The sequence below is a fragment of the Marmota monax genome, unplaced genomic scaffold, assembly GCF_021218885.2.
Source record: "Marmota monax isolate L192 unplaced genomic scaffold, Marmota_monax_Labrador192_F-V1.1 WCK01_AAM20220418_F8-fsc00023, whole genome shotgun sequence".
Taxonomy (NCBI): domain Eukaryota; kingdom Metazoa; phylum Chordata; class Mammalia; order Rodentia; family Sciuridae; genus Marmota; species Marmota monax.
In genome coordinates, this window is record NW_026692907.1 from 14,865,650 (window position 1) to 14,891,330 (window position 25,681).

General features: G+C 38.1%; 1 protein-coding gene across 17 annotated transcripts in view; it reads left to right on the plus strand.

Annotated features, from left to right (window-relative positions):
- Positions 1 to 25,681, plus strand: part of Sgip1 (SH3GL interacting endocytic adaptor 1) — a 208,587-nt gene that overhangs the window by 95,282 nt on the left and 87,624 nt on the right. For 7 of the 17 annotated variants that reach the window (XM_058581566.1, XM_058581567.1, XM_058581568.1 and 4 more), the window contains 5 exons: positions 3,913 to 3,937; positions 4,965 to 5,048; positions 10,526 to 10,582; positions 16,180 to 16,234; positions 16,951 to 17,126. In XM_058581566.1, coding sequence (XP_058437549.1) covers positions 3,913 to 3,937; positions 4,965 to 5,048; positions 10,526 to 10,582; positions 16,180 to 16,234; positions 16,951 to 17,126 — 397 coding nt within the window. Of the gene's footprint in view, positions 1 to 3,912; positions 3,938 to 4,964; positions 5,049 to 6,813; positions 6,886 to 10,525; positions 10,583 to 16,179; positions 16,235 to 16,950; positions 17,127 to 25,681 lie in introns of all 17 variants that reach the window. The other 10 variants (XM_046451105.2, XM_046451111.2, XM_058581573.1 and 7 more) reach the window with 4 other exon arrangements.

The window sequence follows — 25,681 nt, forward strand, 5'->3', positions numbered from 1 at the left end:
TTTTCTATGAAAATAGTGTCGATAAGTGCACCAGAGATTTCTGGTGTGTGAAGAAAGCTAAAAAGCTTTCCTGAAAGGAAAAGAAGAGGTTAAGTAACCTCCCTGGGGTCAGCTGAGCTAATTTACTGGTGGCCAAAGCACTGTTCTTCCATCTCCAATACCAAAGCTACGAAGATGAGTAAGTTATTCCCCATGGCTTTGGGTGGACGCCCAATATCTCTCTGTGGTACTTTAATGAAACATTTGTTTAGAGAATCCCAAGCATCTCTTCTTAACTTCTTATCATTTGAGTGCCCAAATTACTTACGGGATAGCAAATTAGTTGTAAATTGGTTCTCCCATTGGTGATTGGTCCAAGGACAAGCTGTTTGGTTTTGTTGTTTTTTTTTTTTTCCATGAACTACCCTCCCCCATTCTCTAATTGGATCTCATATCATTTTTGGAAAATGAATCATAATTGCAAAGGGGTTGGTAAAATGCTCTGGCAATTTGCTGTCCCTTCAGCTTTTGTTAATGCTTATGTTAGACTGCACTCATTGAGACCTTGTGGATGCAAACTGTTTTCAGGGCTGTTGCAATTCACTGGCGTTGCTAAGCAACCTGCTAGGGTAGCTGCCAGCTCCAACTACAGCTGATTGAACCTCTGTAGATAAAGAGTGGGGTAAGGACCAGAGCTTCCTGATTTGATCATCATTACAGTGACTGGTAGAGGAAGATAGAGAGCCTGTGCTAAGTGGAAGGCCCTGTGCAGGATATTTTGTTGCACTGATATCCTTTTTAATCCTCGCAGTAATTCAATAGGATTAATAGTAATATCTCAGTTCTAGGGATGAGAAATCAATTCCAAAAAGGGTTAAGTAACCTGCTAAAGGTTAGGCAGAAAATAAGGCTTGGAACTAGTATCCTAGTCCAGTAATCAGTGCCTGTGCACTGGTCATCCAGAAGAAGAGGTGTGGGTGGGCGAGGTTGTAACCCAGTGTTTTAATCAGCTTTTTCGCTGCTATGACTAAAGGACCCAACCAGAACAATTGTAGGGGAGGAAAGGTTTATTTAGGGGCTCACAGTTTCCGAGGTCTCAACCCATAGACGACAGGCTCCATTCCTCAGGATTCGAGGTAAGGCAGGACATCATGGTGTGGAAGAGGGAGGCAGCTCACATACTGACCAGAAAGCAGAGCGAAAGAGAGACTCCACTTGCCAGATATTTTGTATACCCCAAAGACACCCGCAATGTCCACCTCCATTTCAGTTACCTCTCAGTTAATCCCTATCAAGGGATTAATTCACTGATGGATTAAGACTCTCACAACCCAATCTTCTCTGAACCTTCTTATATTGTCTCGCATGTGATCTTGGGGGATATCTCACTTCCAAACCCTAACACCCAGACAGGAGGGTGAAAGACAAATGGTAGAGTTTCAAGAAGTCACCAAAACTTCTAAAACAAGAGGCCAACGGTCCACAGTGGATGACTAGCTTGAAAATAGATACCCGTAAATATAATGGGTCTGTCATTAAAAAGAAAAATACTATGTTAAAATAAAATTAAAGACTTCAAAAAATGAAGGAAATGAATTTACAACATACACCAAGTATCTGAGGCAGTTAAAATCTTTCCCCATCCTGGAAGAGATTGTGTAATAATTATTCTTTAAGATAAACTTTAATGAATATTCACTGTGATCTAGGCACTGTTTCAGACTTTTCACTTTTATTAACCTATTGGCTCCTCCTGTAGTCCTGTGGGATACATGCCATTTCTAGATAGGGAAATCAAGACACAAAGGGGTGAAGTAACTTGCCTGAGTTTCTATAGCTGGGAAATCTACTTTGGTTGTACCCAAGTAGTCCAGCCCTAGAGCTGGTCCTCTTAGTTACTATATTTACTCTTCCATGAGAGAAAACACCCGCCCATGTGCATCGACTGATGAAACAATGCATTAAAATCAGACTCCAATGTTGTTATGTACAATACAGTCTTTCTGGTTAAAAATTTGAAATACCATTCCAATAACTACCGTAGGCACAGATCAGGTGGCTTCCCACTTAATATCCCCTAGTGATGTGATAATGGGCACCACCACAGCCAAGCCAATCTCCAAAGGCTTCTCTTCTCTACATCTATTGCTGACTGTCCCCAAAGGCACTTCTATAGAATCAGTACCTCTGAATATGTCCTGAAGTCATTGATGCAACCACCTCTTTCCCAGCTCACTTGGCAGGGGTTGAAATCCTAACAGGAAATGCCCATTTTTGCACAGATAGATATATGAAGGAAACTAATCTTTGATTAGTACAGGTTGGCCTCTGTCTTCTTGCTTTTGTCCCATTCTGGGCTTATTATGGCCACCATAACTCACTGGATAGACTTGCCTGCCTTGTTCTTTCTTTGTTGAGCATGTCTTTTCATTATTTTTATCCCATTGTCCTAGCCACTTGCCTGTACATTTTAAGTACCCAATATTTGTTCAATGAATTATAACTTTTGCCAGATGAGATTTTTTTTTTCTGCCTTTCTATTTTAGATGAAATTTCTTTGAACCATTTAATTCCCATGCCCAGGAAATGTCCAAATACTCCAAGATCTCTATCAACTCCCATTGTCGTTCAACATCTGAGTCCTCTTTGCTTTTGGCCCCAGTATCACTGAATTAACCACTGCATCTATTTGGACAGAGAATTAATTATCAAAAATGATGCTACCAAATGTTTTGTAATCCAGTTGGACTATTCCACTCATTTTTAAGTGGTGTTGATGGGGAAGGGAATCATCTGAGCCCAAATGTCTAATTGTCTTCTCTCTTCTAATAGCTCTCCCTCTCTATTTTCCACTGCTCCCCCGCCCCCACCATCATGGGTCCCACCCTATGAAGCAATAAAGAATTTCCTTAGCTGGTTCCACCTTCTCAAGAACAATTCCAACCCCACCAAATTCCTAGAGATGTCACAGTTCTCTCCAAGTACTTATTAAGATTTTCTTCCCCAAAATACAGGTTCCTTTCCAAACACAAATCTGGTAAGCTCCTTACACAAGGAATTAATATCAGAAGTTACCAAGTGACAGTGGAGACCCTCTCTGCTTCACCCTACTTGTGCTCATCCAGCCCAGTTTCCAGTGTGCCTGCAAGTGAGCAGTTTTGTGTTCCTGGTGAAGAGACATCATAAAATAGAAAAGAAATTATTATAATCTACTAACACCTTTGAGGACTTAGAATGTGTCAAGAACTATTATAAGTTTATTTTATACATACATTTATAGAGACCCACACACAAACTTAATATAGCTTAAAGAGGTTAAGTAACATGTTCAAGGTCATAGAACTATGAAATGGTGAAATCCAAACCTACAGATTCATCTTACAGTAAAGCACTGAGCACCTCAGCAGAGTGTCCCCCAAAACAGCTTCCCTGGATTTTAGTTATCAGAAAGAGCCATTTGGTAAAATATGCTCTTCCTTCCTGTTCTCCTATAATCAAAAGATATGTAAATACAGAAATGAGGAGAAGATACAGATTTTCAAAATAAGCTCGAAAATATCTCAGAAGTTTCACCTAGCAAGAGACAGTTCAGGATCACTTGCAGTGGGTGGAAAGAGAACATAGGTTTACATGTGACACTTTTAAAGTAAGACTGGGCAGACACTAATGAAATCTCCTCTCAAAACTCGGCCAAGGCACTGCACCACCAACTTGTGCCTTTGGGCTTCAGTTTTCGATGACCATCTTTCTCTCACACCTCACTCTCAAATATCACTCCCCCAATTTGTTTTGATTTAGTTTTCCTTATACAGGTTTACTGGGGTGGACACGGGGGAGCAGGAAGGTGTTGGTTCATGATTCTTACTCTTGATACTTTAGTCTGTGTAGTCAGAAAGATTCACAGTCCTAACTATCAACTTCTTTTTGTTACAGAGGTTCACCAGATCGAGATGGAATTGTAAGTATTTAAATGACTATTTTTAATGGTTTGCACTTCAATATATACTATATTTAAATTTCCTGCAGCTCCATTTATTTTTCTTTTCTCTCCTCCACCCCCTCCCCAGGGGAAAAAAAATAGCTTGGCAGACTTTTCTGACCTCTCACTGTTATAATTTTCTCTAGTAATTGCATGAGACATACAGGTAGTCTTGGTCAAGTTACATTTATTTGGTGTATTCACCTAAAACCCTGCCAAGGAGCAGGCAAGCAAACTTAGTCATGGAAATGATGGCTCCAAAGCCAGACAGTTCATGCAGGGACTGCTACTGTCAACTGTTATTTCATTTCCAATTTAATGATGTAAAAGCTCATTATGTGAGAATGTTTTTCTCCAACAGAGGCCACAGAGTCATAAAGGAGCTGGGATCCAATAAAACTGAATGAAGCTTTTCCCCTGGCGTAGCTGGGCTGCAGATATATTTTCTATGTTAAATTCAAAATTAGGAAATGGTCTTAAAACCACTTAGGCCTGAATTTACAGCCTGAAAGAGGAAAGTGTGTCCACTGGGTTTAGATTTAATAGTAACTCTGGCTCCTTGCTAGCCGCCAAGATTTCTTGCTTTTTTAAAGAAGTCTGTGGTGCACGGGCTTGGGTTTATCAGAGTTGCTTGTATGAGATTCTGCCCCAGCTTCTAAAATGACTTCCTTCAAATCTAAATCAGATGCCTATTCAGAAGGTTCAAAAGAACAGCTGTTACTGAAAAAAAAAAAATGGACTCACATTAGGCTCACTGGGCAGAAGTGGGCTAAAATAAACCTGGTGGTTAAAAACTTATTTTTTTTAAAAATCACCCTTTATGATATTATACCTAAATTGGGGTGCTAATTGCAGCTATAGAAGGAGTTTTTCGCCCGCACTTGACTTGAGGTTCTTAGCTTTGGGATGACTTTTGTATTCATGTGGTTCTCACTATGAAATGTTAAGAAAAATAGAGAGAAATTGATCAGACATTGGGTAACACTATAATCAAGGCTCTATTCAGCAGGGGAAAAAAAAGACCCAGAAGACTCAGCTTCTCCTCACCTCTTGCTTCTGGCTCAGAGCCCTCTCGTTAACTCTGTCTCAGGTACTCTTTGCTTCTGTTTCTTCTCTTTGCTTCTGGCTGGTTCTCCTCCCTGGGTCCTCTTGTCTACGCCTCTCCCACCTCTGCAAGGCTCTGTTAGCTACTCTGCTTTCTATCCTGGCTGCTCCAGGACTGGACTGCTTATTTCTTGCTTTTCTCACTCTGTCACTCTCAGTCTTGTCCTTTGTCTTTCTTTCTCCAAAAGCCCTGCTCATTGTCACTGAGGCCCTATTGCTACCTCACTATTCTCTGCTCTTCAGGGAACCACCCGTTTAAATCTCTAGTAAAACACACACCATGGTACCTGGTGCAGCAGCTGGCACAGAGCAGGTAGCTGAACATGTGCTGTGTTAATGAAGCCAGTGTTCATTCTGGGGGACCCATCTCCCAATCCAGGGCTTCATGCCCAGGTCCCCAAGCCCTCCTTCCCTACACCATTCCAGATTTTATAAAGTTATCTAGTAGAAATTTTGTCCTCTTTATTGCTTAATTAGAAATGCCACAAATATCATTGGTCATAGGTCACTGGTCAGTCTTACTTGGAAAGAAAGGAATTATTTAATTTCTCAGGTTATAACACAGACCTGTTCTGAACAAGACTACATTCAAAAGTTCATTTTCTCAGAACCAAGGTGTACAGCTTCATAGATAACTGGAAGTTATTAGCCCAGTGCAACTTTTACCATATGAAAATGTTAAGTTTCCTTCCAAAATTTGGCCACCGAATTTTGAAAACCAGTGCTGTCTGACTGGGTTCAGATTCTGTTTGTATTAAGTGCTCAAACATCTCCACCTGATTTTCTTTCAAACTCAAACCAATTCCTTATCTGCTGACTCAGTCCACTTTTGTATGGCTAAGACAGCTTCCAAATGATTGTCTTTTGAATGTCTGAAATTGAAGTTTATAGTTTCACTAACATGTTCCAATAAACTACAGGTGCTGGTATGCCCACCTAGTGTTTATAAACTACTCAGCAAACACAGGGCCTGCACAAAAGCTCTAATTAGTAGTGCCCACTTAATTTCAATGTCTCCAATTTCACTGAAGCCCATCACCGATTGCAATGCTTTTAATCACTTCTTGAAGGGGTTGTGTATATGAAGGTGGGCTTGCCTTGCTGCCCACTGGCTGAGGTTGTCTGTCATGGTGGTGAGACTTCAGACAGAAGTGTACAACAAGACCTTGGCACAGGATTCACTAACTTTTTCCCAAACAGTCTCCATTTCTCTTCACAAATAAACTAGTGTTCCAGGGTCACAACCCTTGCTGTGAGATCTTCTCTGCTCATCTCTATCAGGCATGCAGGAAAGGCACAGATTTGGAACTGTCAACTGTGTGTGCTGTTTGTATCGGTGACCCCCAAGAATATTTTGACCAGGGGAAAACATGGCGGAGCGAAACTCTTCATACGTAGATATACAACAGTTTTATTCCGTCTTTTCTTGTATGTCTTGGTGTCTGTTCTCTATTTGTAAACTAAGTCTAAATGAGGAATAGATTCACATGGTCCCTAGTACCTGGGACACATCTTCCTCCTTCCCCCTTCCCTGACCTAGCCAAGCCGGCCTGCTGAATAGAGCCTCATTATGGGCCCCAAAGTCCACTCTTTGAGAAAGGAACCCTGCCAAGATTGGTAGGCCGTACAATTTGGCCTAGAAATTGTTTCTCCTCTGGTATGTTTGCTGACGCCATGTGATTCTTTATGTGTCTTGAAGAACAAACAGATCCTTTAACAACTTTTTTCTACATGAAAACAATCAATTCCAGCAGCCCAGCCCACATGAACCACCCTACAATAACAAAGCAGAGTGTGCGCGTGAAGGAGGAAAAAAAGTTTCGGTAAGGAAACAGATTTTAGTTTAAAATTTCCAAGGGGTTGTAGAAACAGTGAGTAAAATCCCACTTTGAATTGTGGAAAATACAATAGTTTTTATTTATTCCACTTAAGAGGACTCTTTCTTAGGTATTTCCAAATGACTTCTTGAATACCTGGGTTCAATTTTTAAATCAACCTTATTGAATTTATGTATTGACATCCGAATATTCGTTTAAAGAATGATCAGGTATAAAATATTTGTATTTCCTTTGTCATAGACAAAGGACAGGGATTCAAATTTTAAAATTCAAATTTTGAAAGAATATTCTATCTATAAAGAAGGCTTTTGCTGTAATAAAACATCACCATGCAAATTGAGTAGCACCATTTATTAGAATAAGCACTATCTCAATAATATAAGTTATATGGCAGGACCTTGCCCTGTGGGAACCAGTATTCTTGACTAAAGGATGTAGGGTCAGAGATGCTGATTCTAGGCCAGGCTATGCAATAACTATAGCTATGTTGTCAAATGTGGTAACCACATGTGGCTAGTTGGCTAGAATTCAGCCCCTAGCCATACTTACACATTTTAAATACTTCACAGCCTCTCATGTCTAGTGACTACCATATTTGACAGCACATAAATAGAACATTTCCAAGTTCACAGAGAGTTCTACTGGTCAGTGCTGTCCTAAAGGATCATTTACAAACCTACCTTGATAGGGAAAGGATAATATTTAAGTAGTACATCATACATTTTCAACACTTCCCACCCCAAAATCACTACATAGCTATGAGCTGACCTCAGATAAGAGGGGCACTCACAATGGAACTTTGATGAATATAATTGAACATAACTTTTATTATATTCATTGATTTAGCCCATCATATTACTGAGAATAGATAATAAGCTTCATTAAAGTAAAATGCCTATTAAAACAACTTTATCATACTTGTGAACATCAATTATCTTGAAATAGCAGTCATACGTTTGAGTTATAAAAGTTACTAATGTCAGGTGTGGAATTATAGAAAATACAGAAGAGGAAGAAGTAAAAGAACATATTAGTCCAACTCCAAGAGAGAAAAAAAAAATACTGTTTGTCGGTGAATAACTGATATTGCTTTGAAAATTAGGCCTAATTGTCAGAGGATGTTTTCCCACCTAAAATATTCTTCCCTGTTTATTCAATGTTTTCCATTTGAAATCAATAGATTTCATCTTTACCATTATCATTACTATGAGCTGTACCTTGCTTAGTATTTGAAAAGAAGGATCCCCCCACCCCTTGGAGTCTAACCAAAAGAATTCGGGAAGGTTCTGGCCTAGCTTTAACATAGTAATTTTCACTTGTAAAACCACAGATATTCGTGAGAGTAAACTGGCATGAATGAGACCAAATTACCAGTTCTTCGAATAAAGACAAGTGTATGAGTGTGTGTGTGTGTGTGCCCCAAAAGAAATGTATTGTTTTGATTTGTAGTTTGTGTTTAGTATTTGTTATTAAAATGGGTCTGTTTTAAAAGGAAAAAAAATGTATAGGTTCTGCTTTTCCTTTAGCTCAATCTTCCATTGATTTCCAAGAAAACTGGGAATTCTCCACTCAGACGAAATGTAGAAATTCATGAAATTCTTTATACATAGTGTTAGATGTGTTATCAAGAAGAAACACACACACATAAACACACACAAACAATAGATATGAAATTTGTTGCACTGAACATATAGACTGTCTTGGATTTGAAAGGCTTTAATTATAGAGATGATATTCTAATGGAAAGGAATTGCACAACTGAAGATTTTGAAGTCAATAATTTACCCAATCTCTTTGGTATTGAGATAGAAATCCTTTGTACTAAGGAAAGGTTTAAAATCTAAAAGGTATATTGATATCAGTATCATGCTGATCACAAAATTCATGAGTTTACTCCTCTGGAATCAACTTAATTCACTGGATATCCTATCATTATAAATTAAATTCTATATTGAACTCGGGTTTTATATATGCTTTCTAAGAAGGAGATGGAACACTTTGCAATTAAATTATATATAAAAAATTGATGAAGAAGGAATTTTAAAAGAATCACATATGCCAAAAAGAAAATAGGAACCAGACTTATTTCCAGGGGAGAGAAAAAATTTTTATTATTGTGACACAATGGACTATGTTCTCAACAATATCTTCATAAAGTATATATATGCAGAGTGAATGTGGCAGATTTTTAAAAAGATCTTTGTACAAGGTAGAAAGAATATTTCTGAAACAGCAATTCAATGGAGACAATTCTATAGGAAGATTGAAATGATGTCCAAGCACAGATTGTCAGGAGCAGGACAAAGAAATAGATAGACACATGTCCTATGTTCCTGGGTGCTGGTCCATGGAAACAAGACAGAGTTCTTGTATTTGTAAATTCTAGCATATGTAGAAAGAGTGAGGTCACCAACACATCTATTCTTTGCACCCTATTTACACTTATTAAATTACTGCCAATTCTAAGAATGCCCAGTCAACATTCAGTAAGTGCTAGTCAATGACAACTTTTATTCTGGGTTGTCTAGTGATCCTCTGTGTATACCTGAAAAGCTTACTTCCCATCTATTTGTCAAATTGGGTTTCAATGCTTCACTGTAGTTCAAGTGGCCTTTGTGATTGCAAATTAGAGGTCCTGTCTTCAATCCTCATGCATTGCCATTTGATGTGTCATTCTGAGATCTGCTATTGCGCAGTAATATACCATCGCTCTGTGTGCTAAATACAAGAATGTTCTTGGATAGAGCCTCCATTACTGACCTGATTTGTGTTTTTGTCTTTTGCTCACAAAAAAAAAAAAAAAATAGAGAATTTTAGCAATTTCCTTTTGGGTGATGCCAGATCCTTGCTTGAGAGCCTGTGGTCATATGTCATGATTGTACTAGGGACCAAAATAAAACTTTAAGATACTCAAGAGACAGCGTAATGCTGATATACATTCAGCTTGCAAGGAAATGTGCTCATGGAGACACAGACCACATAGATAAGGAAAGTTCACCATTAATCCTCAAATTCTATTTTAATAATTTGATGAGAAGAACCATTTAAAAAGAATCTCAACATTAGTTTTAATAACTAGGAGCTGAATTAACTAATCCGGAGCTGACTTCCTTTATACTTTATCAAAGAATTGTTAGAAAAAAATAATTGAGTCAGTGTTAGAAATGCTAAAAGATTAATTAATGAGTTGGATGAAAACTCTTTTAATATGTTGGAACTAATTGTATATGAGAGCAGCATAGAAATAAAAATGTTTCCATTCAAAATATATGTGTATATGGTTATATCCCCTGAAGGTATAGAGGATTAAATTATAATGTAGGTGCTGCTAATCCTTTGGTAATTGAATAAAATTTGAATAGCTAGTTGCTAATACCCCTGTGCCTAGGTATCTTGTGAAATATTTAGGCTCTTTTACCTAGTGCCATGGCATCTAAATTAACCATTCAATTACATCAATGTGTTTCCATAATAGGCTGCTCTAATTTGTCTTTCCAGTGCTGGATTTTGATAGCTCTTGCTAAATACAGATAAGAGTTAAGTGGTTTTTGTTCCATTGTGTTTTCTTTTTCTTTTTTTCATTTAAATGTTTCCCTTCTGAATTTTATTTTCAAATTTATTACAGAAGAAAAGCAATGGGGCACCAAATGGATTTTATGCAGAAATCGATTGGGAAAGATATGTGAGTATCAGAATATTGTTTTTTATTTATTAAGCATTCGGCAACTTTACAATGAGTTGAGACACTCATATTTATAAGAGGACTTAGAAATAAGTAAAAGACTTTCCATCTCATTAGGAAGTGCCTGGTGCATTTAGGATGGTGGGGAGGTGAAGAGCACTAGAGTCTGCCAAACCCTCCACATACCAGCTCCATGTGGCCATAGAATAGTTATGTGCTGGCCAGGAAAAAAAAAAAAATGATGTCAGTATAATAGTTACTTTGTAGTTTTGTATCAAAGATTCAAGAGTTAGTTATTTGCCGAACATTTTAGTAACCTATGGAACTCACAGTAAGTATTTTTTAAAAATGCTTTTTCTAATATTAACTCTTGGTGTTTCCATCCTGGCTCTATTTCCCAGCAGCTTTGAGGGTCAAGTCTAGGCAGTTAACCCCTGAATTTTGGTTTCATGACAAATACTATAGCTTCTTGGTACCAGTTTTTCTCAGGGTGAATAATAATCACTTTTTGCTTCTCACGGGGTGAAGGTAAATTCCAGCTGAGACTTAAAGTTTCCCCATTATTCCCCCCAAAACCAACTAAGATCATAACCATATACTTCCACAACAACAACCTGTTGGATCCAGCCAGGATCCCTCCTATATTTCTAATCAGATAGAACTTTTAAATTGTTTTCACATTGAAGATCATTTCTATTGTGTATTAGGTGCCCAAATTCATGATCCCCACAAAATGCCCTTGCTCTTATCCTGTGACTGTCATAGCCCAATCTTCTCTTTCATGAAAGTTACCCTTCATGTTTAAACTTTTTCATATTTGTTAGTAAGACTTTTGTTTTTATAATAAATGAGCCTATAGTTATTGAATGCTCAGTTTCAGTTATAATAGTAAATGCTATTAATCTTTACAACCTTAAAAGGCAAACGCTACATTATCTGCACTTTAGAGAAACTGAGGCTTCAAGACATAAAATTCTTTATGCTTTCCCCCTCTGCAGTCCAAGCATGTCACCTTGCCAACATACTACCTGTCTTCTCTTAGGCTTCTTTCCCAGGATTGAGATCCTTTCGATATTTCCTTTTATTTTAATTGATTTTTAAAAAATTACAGTAAAATGCATTACAATTCTTATGACACATATGTACCACAATTTTTCATATCTTTGTATATAAAGTACATTGACATCTAATTCGTGTCTTCATACATGTACTTTGGATAATGATGTCTATCACATTCCACCATCCTTGCTAATCCCCTGCCCCCTCCCTTTCCCTTCCACCCCTCTTTCCTATCTAGAATTCATCTGTTCCTCCCTTGCTCCCCCTTCCTACCCCACTATGAGTCAGCCTCCTTGTATCAGAGAAAACATTCAGCATTTGTTTTTTGGAGATTGGCTAACTCCACTTAGCATTATCTTCTCCAACTCCATCCATTTACCTGCAAATGCCATGATTTTATTCTCTTTTATTGCTGAGTAAAATTCCATTGTATGTATATGCCACATTTTTTTAAATCTACTCATCTAGGTTGGCTCCACAGTTTAGCTATTGTGAATTTTGCTGCTATAAACATTGGCGTGGCTGTGTCCCTGTAGTATGCTGTTTTTAAGTCCTTTGAGTATAGTCCGAGGAGAGGGGTCAAACAGAAAAAAAAAAGTAGGCCCTAATCTTCATCATGTGGGATTAGGTCCCAACTTCCTTAATAAGACTCCTATAGCACAAGAATTAAAACCAAGAATCAATAAATGGGATGGAATCAAATTAAAAAGTTTCTTCTCAGCAAAAGAAACAAATCTTTGAGGTGAACAGAGAGCCTACATCCTGGGAGCAAATTTTTTCCCCTCACACATCAGATAGAGCATTAATCTCTAGGGTATATAAAGAACTCAAAATGCTAAGCACCAAAAAAAAGACAAATAACCCAATCAATAAATGGGCCAAGGACCTGAACAGACACTTCTCAGAAGAGGATATACAATCAATCAACAAAAATATGAAAAAATTCAGCATCTCTAGCAATTAGAGAAATGCAAATCAAAACTACTCCAGAGTATCATCTCACTCCAGTCAGAATGGCAGCTATTATGAAGACAAACAATAAGTGTTGGCAAGGAAGTGGGGAAAAAGGTACACTCATAAACTGCTGGTGGGACTGCAAATTGGTGCAGCCAATATGGAAAGCAGTACGGAGATTTCTTGGAAGTCCTTTCAATATTTCTAACAGTTCAATTCCTCAAAATGTCTAACACCCTCTAAGTTATCCTAATTTCAAATCATTGACAAATATTTAGTTATAAGGGAAGCTATTAGAGTGATTTCTTCTGTCAAAATTAAATCTTCTTACCTAGAAGAATTTTGTTGTGTTTTATAGAATTCTTTAATATATCTCAATGGTTAACTCAAAACAAACAGGAAGAATGATCATTATAATATCAGATAACTCATCAAATACTTACATATGACCTTCCATCTAGCAAACAAACCCTAAACTCCAGTGCTGTTCCCGGTTGGCACAAAGTACTTAAATGAAGCATAACTTCCTTTAAATGCGTTTAGGTCTGAAAATGAATCAGATCACACAGGAACTGCTGTTGTAATAAATTGTGCATTACATAGCAATTACTCCAAGAAATAGGAACAATTACTCCAAGAAATAGGAAGAATTTTATTTATTTATTTATTTATTTATTTATTTTAAAGAGAGAGAACTTTTAATATTTATTTTTTAGTTTTTGGCGGACACAACATCTTTGTATGTGGTGCTGAGGATTGAACCCTGGCCGCACCCATGCCAGGCGAGCGCGCTACCGCTTGAGCCACATCCCCAGCCCGGAAGAATTTTAGTAATGTGTTAATTTTATTTAATACATTACATCATCCTAATTTTGTTGAGACAGATCTCAGAAAGGAATAAGCTTTAAGCAAAGGCCTAAAGTACAAGTCAAGGATAAGTGGCTATACTTTCCAGTGAAGAGAGTTCCAACCAGAGGATAATACATTCATGAGGACCCTGAAATGAGAAAGCTTTGCAGCTTTCAAGTCCCAATGTTGACAGTGGGGAAAACTGCAGCTGGAGAGGGATGCAGGGCAGCGGGTAGGGGGGAGAAGTATCTAAGGCTAAAGAGAGGAGCAAGAGGCAAATCATGCTGGGTCTTGTTGGCTACATACACAGAGATGCTGGGTTTTTATGCTAAGTGCAGTGAGGAGTCAGAGACAGGTTTTCAGGAGGGAAATGGCCTCCCTACAGTTGCATTAAAAAAAAAAAAGAGTAATTCCGAGTACTGAAGGAGAAGGACAACAGGGAAACCACAGTATGTGTTCAAAAATGGGCAGCTTTTAGACACAGAAAGGAAAATACTATGATCACTTATATGCAGAAAATCTTTTCTTAAGTCAGATAAATAGAAGAATAGAGAATAAATAGAGAAGGGTAGTTCCCAGGGGCAGGGAGGGGGAAGAAATGAGGGAAGTAGGTCAAGAGGTACAAATCTGCAGTGAGGTAGGATGAGTAAGTCTAGATCTCTAATGTACAGCATGTGGATTGTAGTTAATCAAATTGTATAAACTGAAAATTGCTAAAATAGTAGATTTTAGATGCTCTTACCTCCACCCCCACCCCCACACACAAAGGGTAACTTTGGAAAGTGATGGAAATGTAAATTTGACTGTAGTAATCATTTCACTCTGTGTATGAGAGCATCAAGTTGTATGCCTTAAGCACATACAGTAAAAAATTCAACTTTAAAAAATGGTGGCTTTTTCCATGGAATTCAGGTCCTGTTCTCACTCCATGGTCGTGATGTTTTTATTCCTTCAATAAATGCAAAACTCATCTCCAAATCTCCTCTGTCACTGCCAGGCCTGTAAGCTGAACCTCAGCAGGGCCTACCTTGCACTCCTCATCTTCCGCCCCTCTGGGGCATAGGGCATAGTCTCAAAATGCCATGTCTGACATGGGCTGTGTGTGCTTTTGAGAAATGGTATTCTGATTTCACTTAGTTTCCTTCTGATTATTGGGATACTTTTTTTCCACATGTCATTTTTATGTCATTCAATGAGATAAAATGTGAGTCACCACATTTACCATATAATAGGAACTCAAATATGAAATGTTAATCCCAGTATTGCAAACTGCCTTTTATCTTTCCTTTTTCTAAAAGTAGTGGTTGTCTGCTATTAGAACCAGTTCAACTGGGAATACCAGCAATCTCCCAGGAATAGAGGGTAGAAATCTTAGATTCTTCTGGAATTTCCCTCTCCTTTTTCTCCTGTGATTGATCTAGTACCAAGAACTAGTAATCGATCCTTTCAGATGTCCTTAATGCATCCTATCTCACCACCAAAACTTGAACCATATCCTCAGCACATCTTGCCTGCATTGACGCATGTATTTTAAATTAGTTTTCTCTAGTTTCTTCAGCTCTCAATCTATCTGCAAGTATTCTTTCAGAACACCTTAAGATTCTGCATTTGGCATGTCCCACCCTGAGAGGCTGCAGCAGCTCTAGAGAGTCCAACCTCCAGCCTGGCACATTGACCACCCGTGGTCTTATTGTCCAGTCTCCTGCTGCATACCTGTTCTCCAGTTGTCATCTCCCCTATTGCCTCTTTCTTCCCCATCTTCCTGCCACAGTGTCTCAATATAATCTGTTCCTGCACCTTCACAGGGGCTCCCTCTCTGCTCCCTCCTAACTGTTTCAGAAGGCACATGTGGACCTCATGCCTGATGCTTTCAAACTTCACTAATTTCCTCTTCCTTCTAACACGGGTGTTTTGTATTGTCATTAATTGTTGCCTACCCAAATCATTTCAATTCCCTGAGGACAAACAATTTGCATTTTGATTTCCCCATGTTGCTTAGCAGTCCTCAGCTTACAGGAAATGCTTGATAGGTTCCTCTTTGAATGTCTTCTTCCACTGACAATGTCCTTTTTTTTATTTATCCAGTAGGAGGATTCACCAAGTATCCTTGAGTAAATATATAAACATATACTGCTCAGCATTTGCTTCCAGAAGTTAAAACCTTTGGCCCCCTAAAATAAGAGACTATCTTACATAAAAGATAGTGAATGAATGGATAAAGAAAATGTGGTATATATATATATATATATATATATATATATATATATATATATATATATATATATATATATATACATACAATGGAGTTTTATTCAGCCATAAAGAAAAATGAAATTATGTCATTTACAGGAAAATAGAGGGACCTAGATAATATTTTGTTAAGTGAAAAAAGTCAAACTCAGAAGGTTAAAGTTTTCTCTCAAATGCAGAAGCTAGAGAGAAAAAAAGGAAAAGAAAGGTAGGAGAGCAGGGATCTCATGAAAATCAAAGGGAGGAAAATGACCATGGGGTGGGAGGCGGTGAGAGAGAGAGGGGAAGTGCTAGGGAGTGATATTGGCCAAATTATATTGCTATACTGTGTGCATATATGAATATGTAACAACAAATCACATCATTATATACAATTATAATGCACCAATAAAATGTGGAAAAAATATGAAAAATACTCTAGGAAGAGAAATGTGCCTCTATCATTTCAAAATAATAATTGCTTAACATATACTTGTATTTTACAGAATTCACCTGAGCTGGATGAAGAAGGCTACAGCATCAGACCTGAAGAACCCGGCTATATCCTTTCTTTATTTTTTTTTTTTAATTTTAATTTAGAATCTCAGAAAACAGTAAGCTAAGGTCAGGTTTTACAAAGGTGATGAAATAACCTGAGCTACTATTCCTAATATGAGAAATGAATAAATAGCACAGAGAACAGCCTGATTGCTAACAAGCAGACATTTTGCCTTGATCTATTAATAGAAAAGAGAGAGAAGCGAAAGAAATGTGCTAAAAAAAAAAAAAAAAGTCGTGTGAATTATGGGTACTGGGTTGTCTGCTAAAATCTGACATGGCAATGCCATTTATACTGACTGGAAAATAGCCCTTACTGTCCTCTCCCCTCCAGTTCATCTCTGGGCAAAGCATGTCACACTCTGAAGCACCACCCAAGACTCTTCACAGATGATCCAGAAAGAAAGAAGTCTTTCTCTGAGAATGAGTGAGCTCATGCATGCTTGTGTGTGTGCAGAGTGTGACACAACACATGAGCGATGACAGCAAAAATTAGGGTATGGATCAGTACTCTTTGAAATTCATGATCTCTGATCATATTCTAAGGAATGGTAAAGAAATCCTAACTTTTTAACTCTTTTATTTTTGTTTGTTTTGCTTTGATTTCCTGCCATCTCAGAATACTTTTGTAGTGACTATGTGCAATCACTCTTGTCATATTATACTCATCAATGTCTCCCAGTAGAAGAAAGCGCTAAGTATCTTTAACTGTGTTCTACCTACCAAAGGAAAGCACTTTTATTCTTCGAGTGAATCGGAAGAGGAAGAAGAATCACACAAGAAATTCAATATCAAGATCAAACCATTGCAATCTAAAGACATTCTTAAGAATGCGGCAACTGTAGATGAGCTGAAGGCATCGATAGGCAACATTGCACTTTCCCCATCACCAGTGGTGAGTGGCTTTTTATTTCAAGCTTTGGTGAGGTTGGACAGACAGCTGTGTTCTGCCTGTCTGCATTTAGCCCATCATAAACCCCCTACATTGAGGGCTTCATGCAGTCACCATTGTATGAGGTCTATAAGCCTCAAACAGATCATTCTAGCTTAAGAAAGTTTTTGCTCTTTCAATACTGCAGCTCTTGCATTTTTGAAAATGATACAAATATATTGAATCACATTTTCTTTAATTTTCCTGCAAACATGTTTTTAAAAAAGTCATGAAAAATATCCAGATTTATTTCTGAAACAAATTTTAACAATTAAGAACATGACATTCACAGATTTACTAATAGTGACTTCTAAAAACACATTTTAGTTTACTTTTTTCTCATAAAAAAATACACAAAAGGAAAACTAATAAAAATTGGCTTTGAAAAACATTTTCCTAGCTGTGCTCCAAAAGAAAATATTCATAAATATCATAATGTAACTAGATGTAACTTAAAACTCATATTCTTCATTATATTTTATGATCAATTTGTCTTAAATATTCTCATCTTTAAGATACTTCAAGTACAAATATTGCCCTGTTTATATTTTTCAAATGAGTGTTTTCCTACCGTCTGTGCTTCCTTTCCCCAAATCCCATCTACTAAATTTCTTTAGTTGCTTGATTCTTTCAACATTTAGTACTTTTTCTATAGTGTTTGATAAATGCCACCATTGTTATCTAAAAATAGCTGTGAAAAGTAGATGAGGGCTTTCAGACTGGCAGCTAATGTGTTCCTGACTCCCTGCAGTGTCCACCAGAGTAGTTGAATAATGCTAAACAGTTGGGAGGTGCTTCTGGAGATATCTCAGACTTTCTAAAGGAGTCTAGTTGTGCATCCTTTGAGGATGAACTTTGACCAGCTGGGGGTGAAGACCATCTGTAAGGATGCCTTCTTTACAGCATATGTTTATAACAACCCTCCTCACTTCTGCGGGTGACAATCAAAATGATTGCTGGTAGCAACCAACCATAGCAAATGATACTTCAGGTAATTTTTAATCATGTACTCATGTGCTACCTTAAAATACAGCCCAAAAAAAGAGAAGCATAAAATATATGAGTTTTCTTTGTCTTCTGCAATGGAAGATAAGGATTTTAAAATGAAAGAAATATATTTCTAGTAATAGGGGCGTATTAACACACACACTTCCACTTTTCACCTGACATCTTTCAAATTGGTTTTCAGTTACCGAATCATTTTTTTAATTGTAAAGGTCCACAAAAATGCTAGAAACTCATTGATATTCACTTCCCTCTAAGGTATAAATAAATGCAGTGGGCACTTGGAAATTATCTAGGATGAGTGAAAAAAGGCAAGTTCACAGGATTAAATGAACAAATACACTTACTAGCATAGTCCTGGAAACATAGTAGAACTTACTAGTATAGTCCCAGAATATTTGCTGAAAGCTTGTTGAACCTAAGAAAGGTTGTTGAACCCCACGTCCAAGACCCTGTGTGCCTAAGCCATCTGGTAGGTATCCCTCCCACCCAATGTGTTGCTAAAGGTGCAGCAAGAAAAGGAGTTTTCTCTGAGCTGTTCTGGAATCTGTTTTTAGATTATATGAACTTAAAATTCAGGTTCTGTTATTAAAAGACAAACAAATACTATTAGAAGACATTGTCAGTTTCTGTCACTGTGTCTTAAGTCATCTCAGATTATTTAGGGGGAGTTCATTTGGAAATGAGATTTTTTTTCCTGATTTTTATTCAAAGTTATTCCCAGAATCAGTTGAATCCAAGGTATTCTCTTTTGAAATTTGGAATCATTCATTTCTAACTAGTAGTGATGCTATGCTACATGTTAGGTTACGGCCGGATGAACAGAAACAAATTTCAGTCAAGTATCATCTTGCTTGGTTGATTCATAACCCTCCAACAGTAACAGTGCCTTTTAAGGCAGACTGCTTCATTGTTGAAAGAAAAGATCTTCTTCTGTTAAACTAAATATGTAATTTTTTATCCTTGGTTGTGATTTTGTTCTTCAAAGGATGAACAAAGGATAAGATTCCTCCTTTGCCAACTGGTTTTCCATGGAGCAGATGGATTCCAACTCAGAGTTTATTGTGCAGAATATTTATTAAGGAGTGACCTTGGGCTTAATACCTATGGGATGGGGTGAGCAGAGGCAGAAATTGGACTGTTTAACATGTCCAGCAACAGCCTGAGCTAATCATAGGAGATCTATGAAGCTCGAAAATGATCCTTCAGTGTTACCTTAAGTTTGGCTGAGATGAAAAACCTTTATACTGCTGTATTAGTTATAACTCTCATAGGGGCCACCCTAGGAAGAGATGTGACCTTGAGCAAGGTAGCTTTCTGTAGCTGAGGCAGACCTTGTGCTGGCAGTTGAAGGCTATCAGTATCCCTCCTAGCAGCTTATGCAAGGAACCTTAGGAAGGGAAATCAACAGGGCACACTTTGGTGTCCACCACAAATCCCTGGATCTGACATGGAGCCTGATTATCATTGCCATTCAATAAATGCTTGTAAGTGAGTGAAGAAACATGTGAATGAGACCAGGCCAAGGAAAGAGCTCTGAGGCATGTCACCACACTCTAGCGAGGTTACTCATCCACACTTTAGACATCTTATTCATCACACTTGTTCATTTATTATATTTATAAACCTAACTGAGCCTTCTTCCTCGCCTCTTTTTTTTATTCTACTCAAACCAGTAATGCAATGTTGAATTTGAGAGACCTGGAATGTCTGCAGCATTTCCTGGATCTACCAGATCAGAAGCCCCATTATAGAGAGTGATGGGTTTACTTTGCCCTGGCGTGTTCTTTGCATTGGCACCTAGGGCTACCACCTTAATTTCCAAGTTCTTACTGGCCCATCTGTTTAAATAATTGGTTCTAAAATTTTAGGTTACTAGGAGACAGCAATGTGGTAACATAAAAAGCAAAGAACATGAATTCAGGCAGACTTGGGCCCCAGGCCAGAACTATCTTATTCTACCTTATACAAGCCCCATGACTGTTCTTGAGCTTTACTTTCTTACCTGTAAAGAGCTAGGATGATAACAGTCCTGAGGGAATTTTTGTGCAGATTTCATAGGTCCATGGCAGAGGTGAAGCACTTGGGTAGTTATCAATAATTGAATGAGTGAAGCACTCAGAGTATCCTAGTAACGGTAACTGACACTCTGCAGGCATTTGTTTCTTCATTACTAATCTACATATTTTTAAAAATCTTTTTCTCCCTATTTGAGGATTATGCTGTGCTTCCCCACACCCCATCTCCTGCCCTAAAAACAACTCACTGTGTTTCCATGCCCTGGAATCTAAATGTATATCTTGGGGTTTGAATTCAGTGAAAGGAGCCTGGGGATCTCTTGCCTACCTTGAGTTTTCATTCTTAACTCAATTTGACCCACCTTTAAGGGAAATTGTTTTTAATTCAGCTTTCTCCCATCTGGATATTTATGATTCATTTTTCTTTCAATACAAATAAAAACTACTTACCCTTAAAGGAACTGAGGTATAACAGGAAAGATGACAGACATGAACCTGGCCTTTTGCTAGGTGTGCTGTTTAGGCAAAGTCCTTTGACCAATTTGAGTCCTGGATTTTCCCTCTCTAAAATGGGAATAACAAACGCTTACCTACAGATAGATGATTGTGATGTGTGTGCCGTTTTGATAGTACAATGTAAACACCAATCCCCCAAAGGAGAAGATAGAAACAGAGATGTGAGATGATGTCTTTTACTTCCCGTTATCCCACACAGAGTAGGTGCAAACCTCTATTAAATCATCCAACAAATAGCTTTGTTCTTAAAAGAGTAAAATTATTTTCTGAAAGGAACTAAATAAAATAATGGGTACAAGTACTCTCAGGTATATGCCTTTACAAAAGCAAACAAACAATAAAGTCAGAATTCAACATATAATTGAATGGAATACAATTCTCTTTAAGGTAATTTGAGAGAAATGAAAACTGGTACTTATTCCAGTTGCGTTATAATTACTCAAACAAATGAGCTCTACTCCTTCTTAGCTGGTGATCCTAGGCACATTACAAAACCTTTGCCTTGGCTTCTTTATCTGTAAATGGAAAGAATTCCCATGCTTATTTCATATTGCTACTTTAAGGATCGAATGAGTTAATAAATATGTACATGTATTTATTATATTTATAAATATTTACATATAGTAAATACTCAGTATATTCAGAGATTGTCTCATCAGAATTGTCTGCAGACACTCTAGGTCAAATTTTTAAAAATTATCATTAATAGTGGTAAATCAGGTAAGCCAAACATCCAAAAGTCATTTAGCTCCACTATCAGTAATTAATTATCCTAAGCATCTAACTGAGAAAATACGTAACTTTTCAGCAATGCCTATGAACTGATTTTAAAGGAAATTCCTTTCTTAAGTCATTTGAGTAACATCTACATCCCCTGAATCAGTGTGGTGCTTCTTTCTGGAAGAAAATTTCTGTGTCATGTATGCCCCCACCAAATTTGTTTCATGGAGAATGGACTTTCTTACTCCCCTTCAAGTTATTTCACCATATATTTGTTGAACCCCTTCCATGCACGGGGACCTGACAGCCTATAACAGAAATATTGAACAATATGTCTAACCTTCTTACCAAAAACAAAAAAAAATTAAACAACCTATAACTAATATTACTAGCAGGACACAGAAGCTGAAAATCCCCTTGTGGTCCAAACCCCTGCCTGCCTTCCCCCTCTGACCTCCTTTCAGCATCTCCCTGCTTCCTCACACTTCCCAGGGGTTTACATGTAGACATCTGCATTCCTTCTGGAACCCACTTGGAGCATCATCACTGACACATCTGTAACCATGTGCTGTGCTCACTAGGCACTTAGAACCCTGTGGCTCCTTCAGTTTTCATGGAAGTAAAAAAACAAATGCTATGGTTTAAGTCTTGGTGCAATCATTTCCCTTCCTCATATGCTGCTATTGACCCTTTGTTCTGTGAGCCAAAGACACTGCCAGCTTATCTTGAGAAGTTGTGTTTTACCCAGAAGTGTTTAGTTCTGTATTGATTAAGTTTTGCTCAGGAGTAAGTCTGAACCCTTTACATTCTGACTCAGCACTTTGACTCAGCTATTGGCTCCTTTTAGGAAAAGAAAAGTTTATTTGCTCACCCTAAATATTATGCATACAGTTTCTGAGTACTCCCAACCCTTCGAGTGCTACTGATGGATGCCCAGCATCCCACAGTCCCAACTCTGAAGCCCACCTCTTGGCCTTTCCCCCCTCAGACAATCACAGATGCTCCCTTCTACGGCACTTCATGTTTCAGCCCTTGTAACAAGAGAACCAGGCTACTGACCAGGTCTGGTCGTATGCTGTTAGGTCATATGTGATTTCTAATTTGTTAAAATTCGCTCATTTTATATTCAGACTTCATGCACCCTTGTTTCAAATGTTAAAGAATGACAACTCATTTTTTATGTGACTTATATTTCCATTACCCCAAACAATGAATCAGTCAGCAAGTACTTTTTATGTCAGTGGTAGGTTGTAATCATGCTTTTATGTGTTTGATCATGTCATGATCAAAAGGATGAAATGAGCGGCAGCACTCTTAAAGAGCAGGCCTGTGATGATTTGTAGCCCTATTTTGCAAAGAAACCAGCCTCTTATACTAACACTGATCAAGAGGTTATTAAAAGTTTGAGGAACCAGGACTGGAACTCCCATATCTATCCCCTTTCTGCCCAGGGAAAACACAATGTGTTTTCCCATCTACCAAGGTGGGGTCTAGGATTCAGTTACCTTTCAGATCAGGCTCTGCTGTGTTTTCTGGCCTAATGGTCTCTTTGGAAAGCTCTCTGCTGTCAGGCTGACTGGGTATAAGGCAAGAGTACCAAGAAGGAGAGCATTTCCTTTGAAGCTCAAGGGCAAATAGGAAGAAACAGGCTTTTGAATCAAATCCGTGTCTTATTATCTGCATATCCTGGGCAAGTTCCTTAACTCAGAGCATCCAATTCCAAGTATGTAAAATGGGAACAATAGTTATGGACCTTCCCAGGGTCAATGGCAGAATGATGGGAATGGTGTTGCACAAGGCCCCGTGCCTTGTCACTCAGGGGAGGCCTATTCACTGTCACTTCCCTTTTAGGGGCACCTTCCTTTCCCCTCCAGCTGAGAGACTTGTGGGAGGCAGAAGGAAAATAAAAATAGTGAGGGAGGAATTGAGTGAAGTCAAGAGGAGGGCTGAGAGAAAAGATGTGAGAGTAGGAGGCACCCTATTCTGGTGTGTAGGCTAGTGCCTCCTCCCTACCCTCTAAAATGCAGTGATAGGAGGAATTAAGGAACTTGATGTTGAGTTCTGAAGGAGCAATTAGTTTTAATGTTGTTTCCTGGAGAACTGCAATCCATAACAGAGTTGTTTATCCAAAAACTCTGAGAAGGGGGAGAAAACTTTGAACTGGAGACAGTCTGGTGCTGTTTGTTCCAGGTGGCCCACCCACCGTCCCACCCCCAAATTAGCCTGCCAGAGAGCAAAATCCATGCATTTGCTGCTGCTTGGTAACACCACCCCCTTTCCTGTCCTTGCTTTGGCAGAAGGTTCAGCACCCCGTTGAGTTCAGTAAAAACAAGGAGTCATCAGTGGGGGAGGAGAGCTCCCATCTCCTATACACCAGCACTCTCTCCCCGCAGAAACACTTTGGTGGTGCAAGGAGAGGCTATTGGATGCCTTATACTGCACGCATGCTCCTGGTGACTGCTCAGCCCCTGACATCATATGCAGCCAGGCCGTAGACAGGGGTGCAGCTTTGGTTCTACTCATCAGGAAAGCTGTACAGGGCAACCATGATTTGAGTTGGTCTAGACAGGGCATATAAGTGACATACAAGTGCCACTTCCTCCTCCAAACACTCAGCTAGAGGTAGTTTGAGAATCCCCCTCTACATTGAGCTGCAAGCCATTGGACCAAAATCAGCCATTATTAGCATCTGACATGAAACTTTTCTTTTCCCCCTAGACCTTATAGAAAAGGATAGATAGGAAAAATAGGTGGGAACTTTCTTTTACAAAATATATTGTTCCTTTCCCTATATTTTAAAAAACCACAGACTGACTTCAAAAGTATTAGTTATGTCTAATACACATTGGTTCTCTCCTTCTTTACTTAATGTATTTTTCTGGGAGAATTCTTTGTTGCTTCCATTTTCTGACCTCTAAAATCGCAGTATCATTTTCCAAATCTTCCATGTCCACCTTACTTTGATAAGAAGACATGGTTGAGTTTTTGTATGTTTTGATCTCCTTGAAAATGAATGAGTAACACACTCAGTATTCAATCTGGAGCCCCTTAGTCGTTAGTTCCCCAGCTAACATTGGTTGTGGTTTCTGAGTACAAATACTGTTTGTTCCCCCGTGTGAGGTGTAAAGAGGCAGATTTTCCTTCTTTAACTCCCAATTCTTGAGTTCTACTGCTTCAGGCAAGCTGACCTCATTTTGGGGGTCCGATCACAGTGGTTCAAGACCACACTTAATTTCTGTCACCAGCTTAAAATCTAATTGAATGAGACTATATATATATACAATATTGACCCCTCAAAAATATTAGAGTAGCTTCACCAGAACAGCAAATTCTCAAATGCCATGTTTTGTATTATGGTGTCAATTGAAATATTTAAAAAGGCTAAGTTTTATATCTCCAAGCTCTTCTACTTTGTTTGAGTTAGTCCTTCTGATATGGAGTTTAGAATTTGAAACTATTTTTTAGCATCTCGTGGCCATAATCAGAGCAGAGTGAGCTCTGTAAAAAAGAAATCAATGTGAAAAATACATTTTTTAACACAAGCGTAATGAATGAACAATTCATTGAATATTGGGTGTTTGACAACCCTTTCTGCACTCAAAAGTTGTAGGTTCTTAGCTGTTTCTCTAAGTGGCTATTTCCTCTAGAGCTCACAACATTGGAGGACACATAGTAGATGCTTTAAATACTCCCCTTTGATTGATTGGGTGGACGAATGCTCTTCACCATGGAAAATTACCCGGAACTTGGTAGCTAGTCAGAAAATAATACAACTTATAATCTTCATGTTATTTTATAAAAGAAGCAAATTATGGTTCTCAATCTCTTTAGCTCTCTTCCTCTTCAACTCCACCAAGTTTCTTTCTCCTTTACTGGAGATTTGAACAATATGGGTAAAAACTTCCTGTTTTTCTTCTCTTAAAATTTGCAGGTACTTTAAAAATGTTTATTAAGGTATTTGTCTACCCCCACCCCTTACCATGGGTCCTAATTTTTGTTTTAACACTCTCTTTTCTTCATAATCTGATGAAATGTCTCAGATTTTTTTGTCACTTTGTCATCTTTGACCCTAAGGTCAAATATCTGTGATTATGTTTCTTATGCTCATTTTCATACTAAAGCATTTCTATAAGTGTACAAATAATAGTATAAAATAAGTAGGACAGGGTAGGAAAGAAGTATCTATCTTTTTGCCCTCTAAATATTTTTAGTGTCAGAAATCTATAGCAATAAATGTAATTTTTAATTGTTTTATTTAAA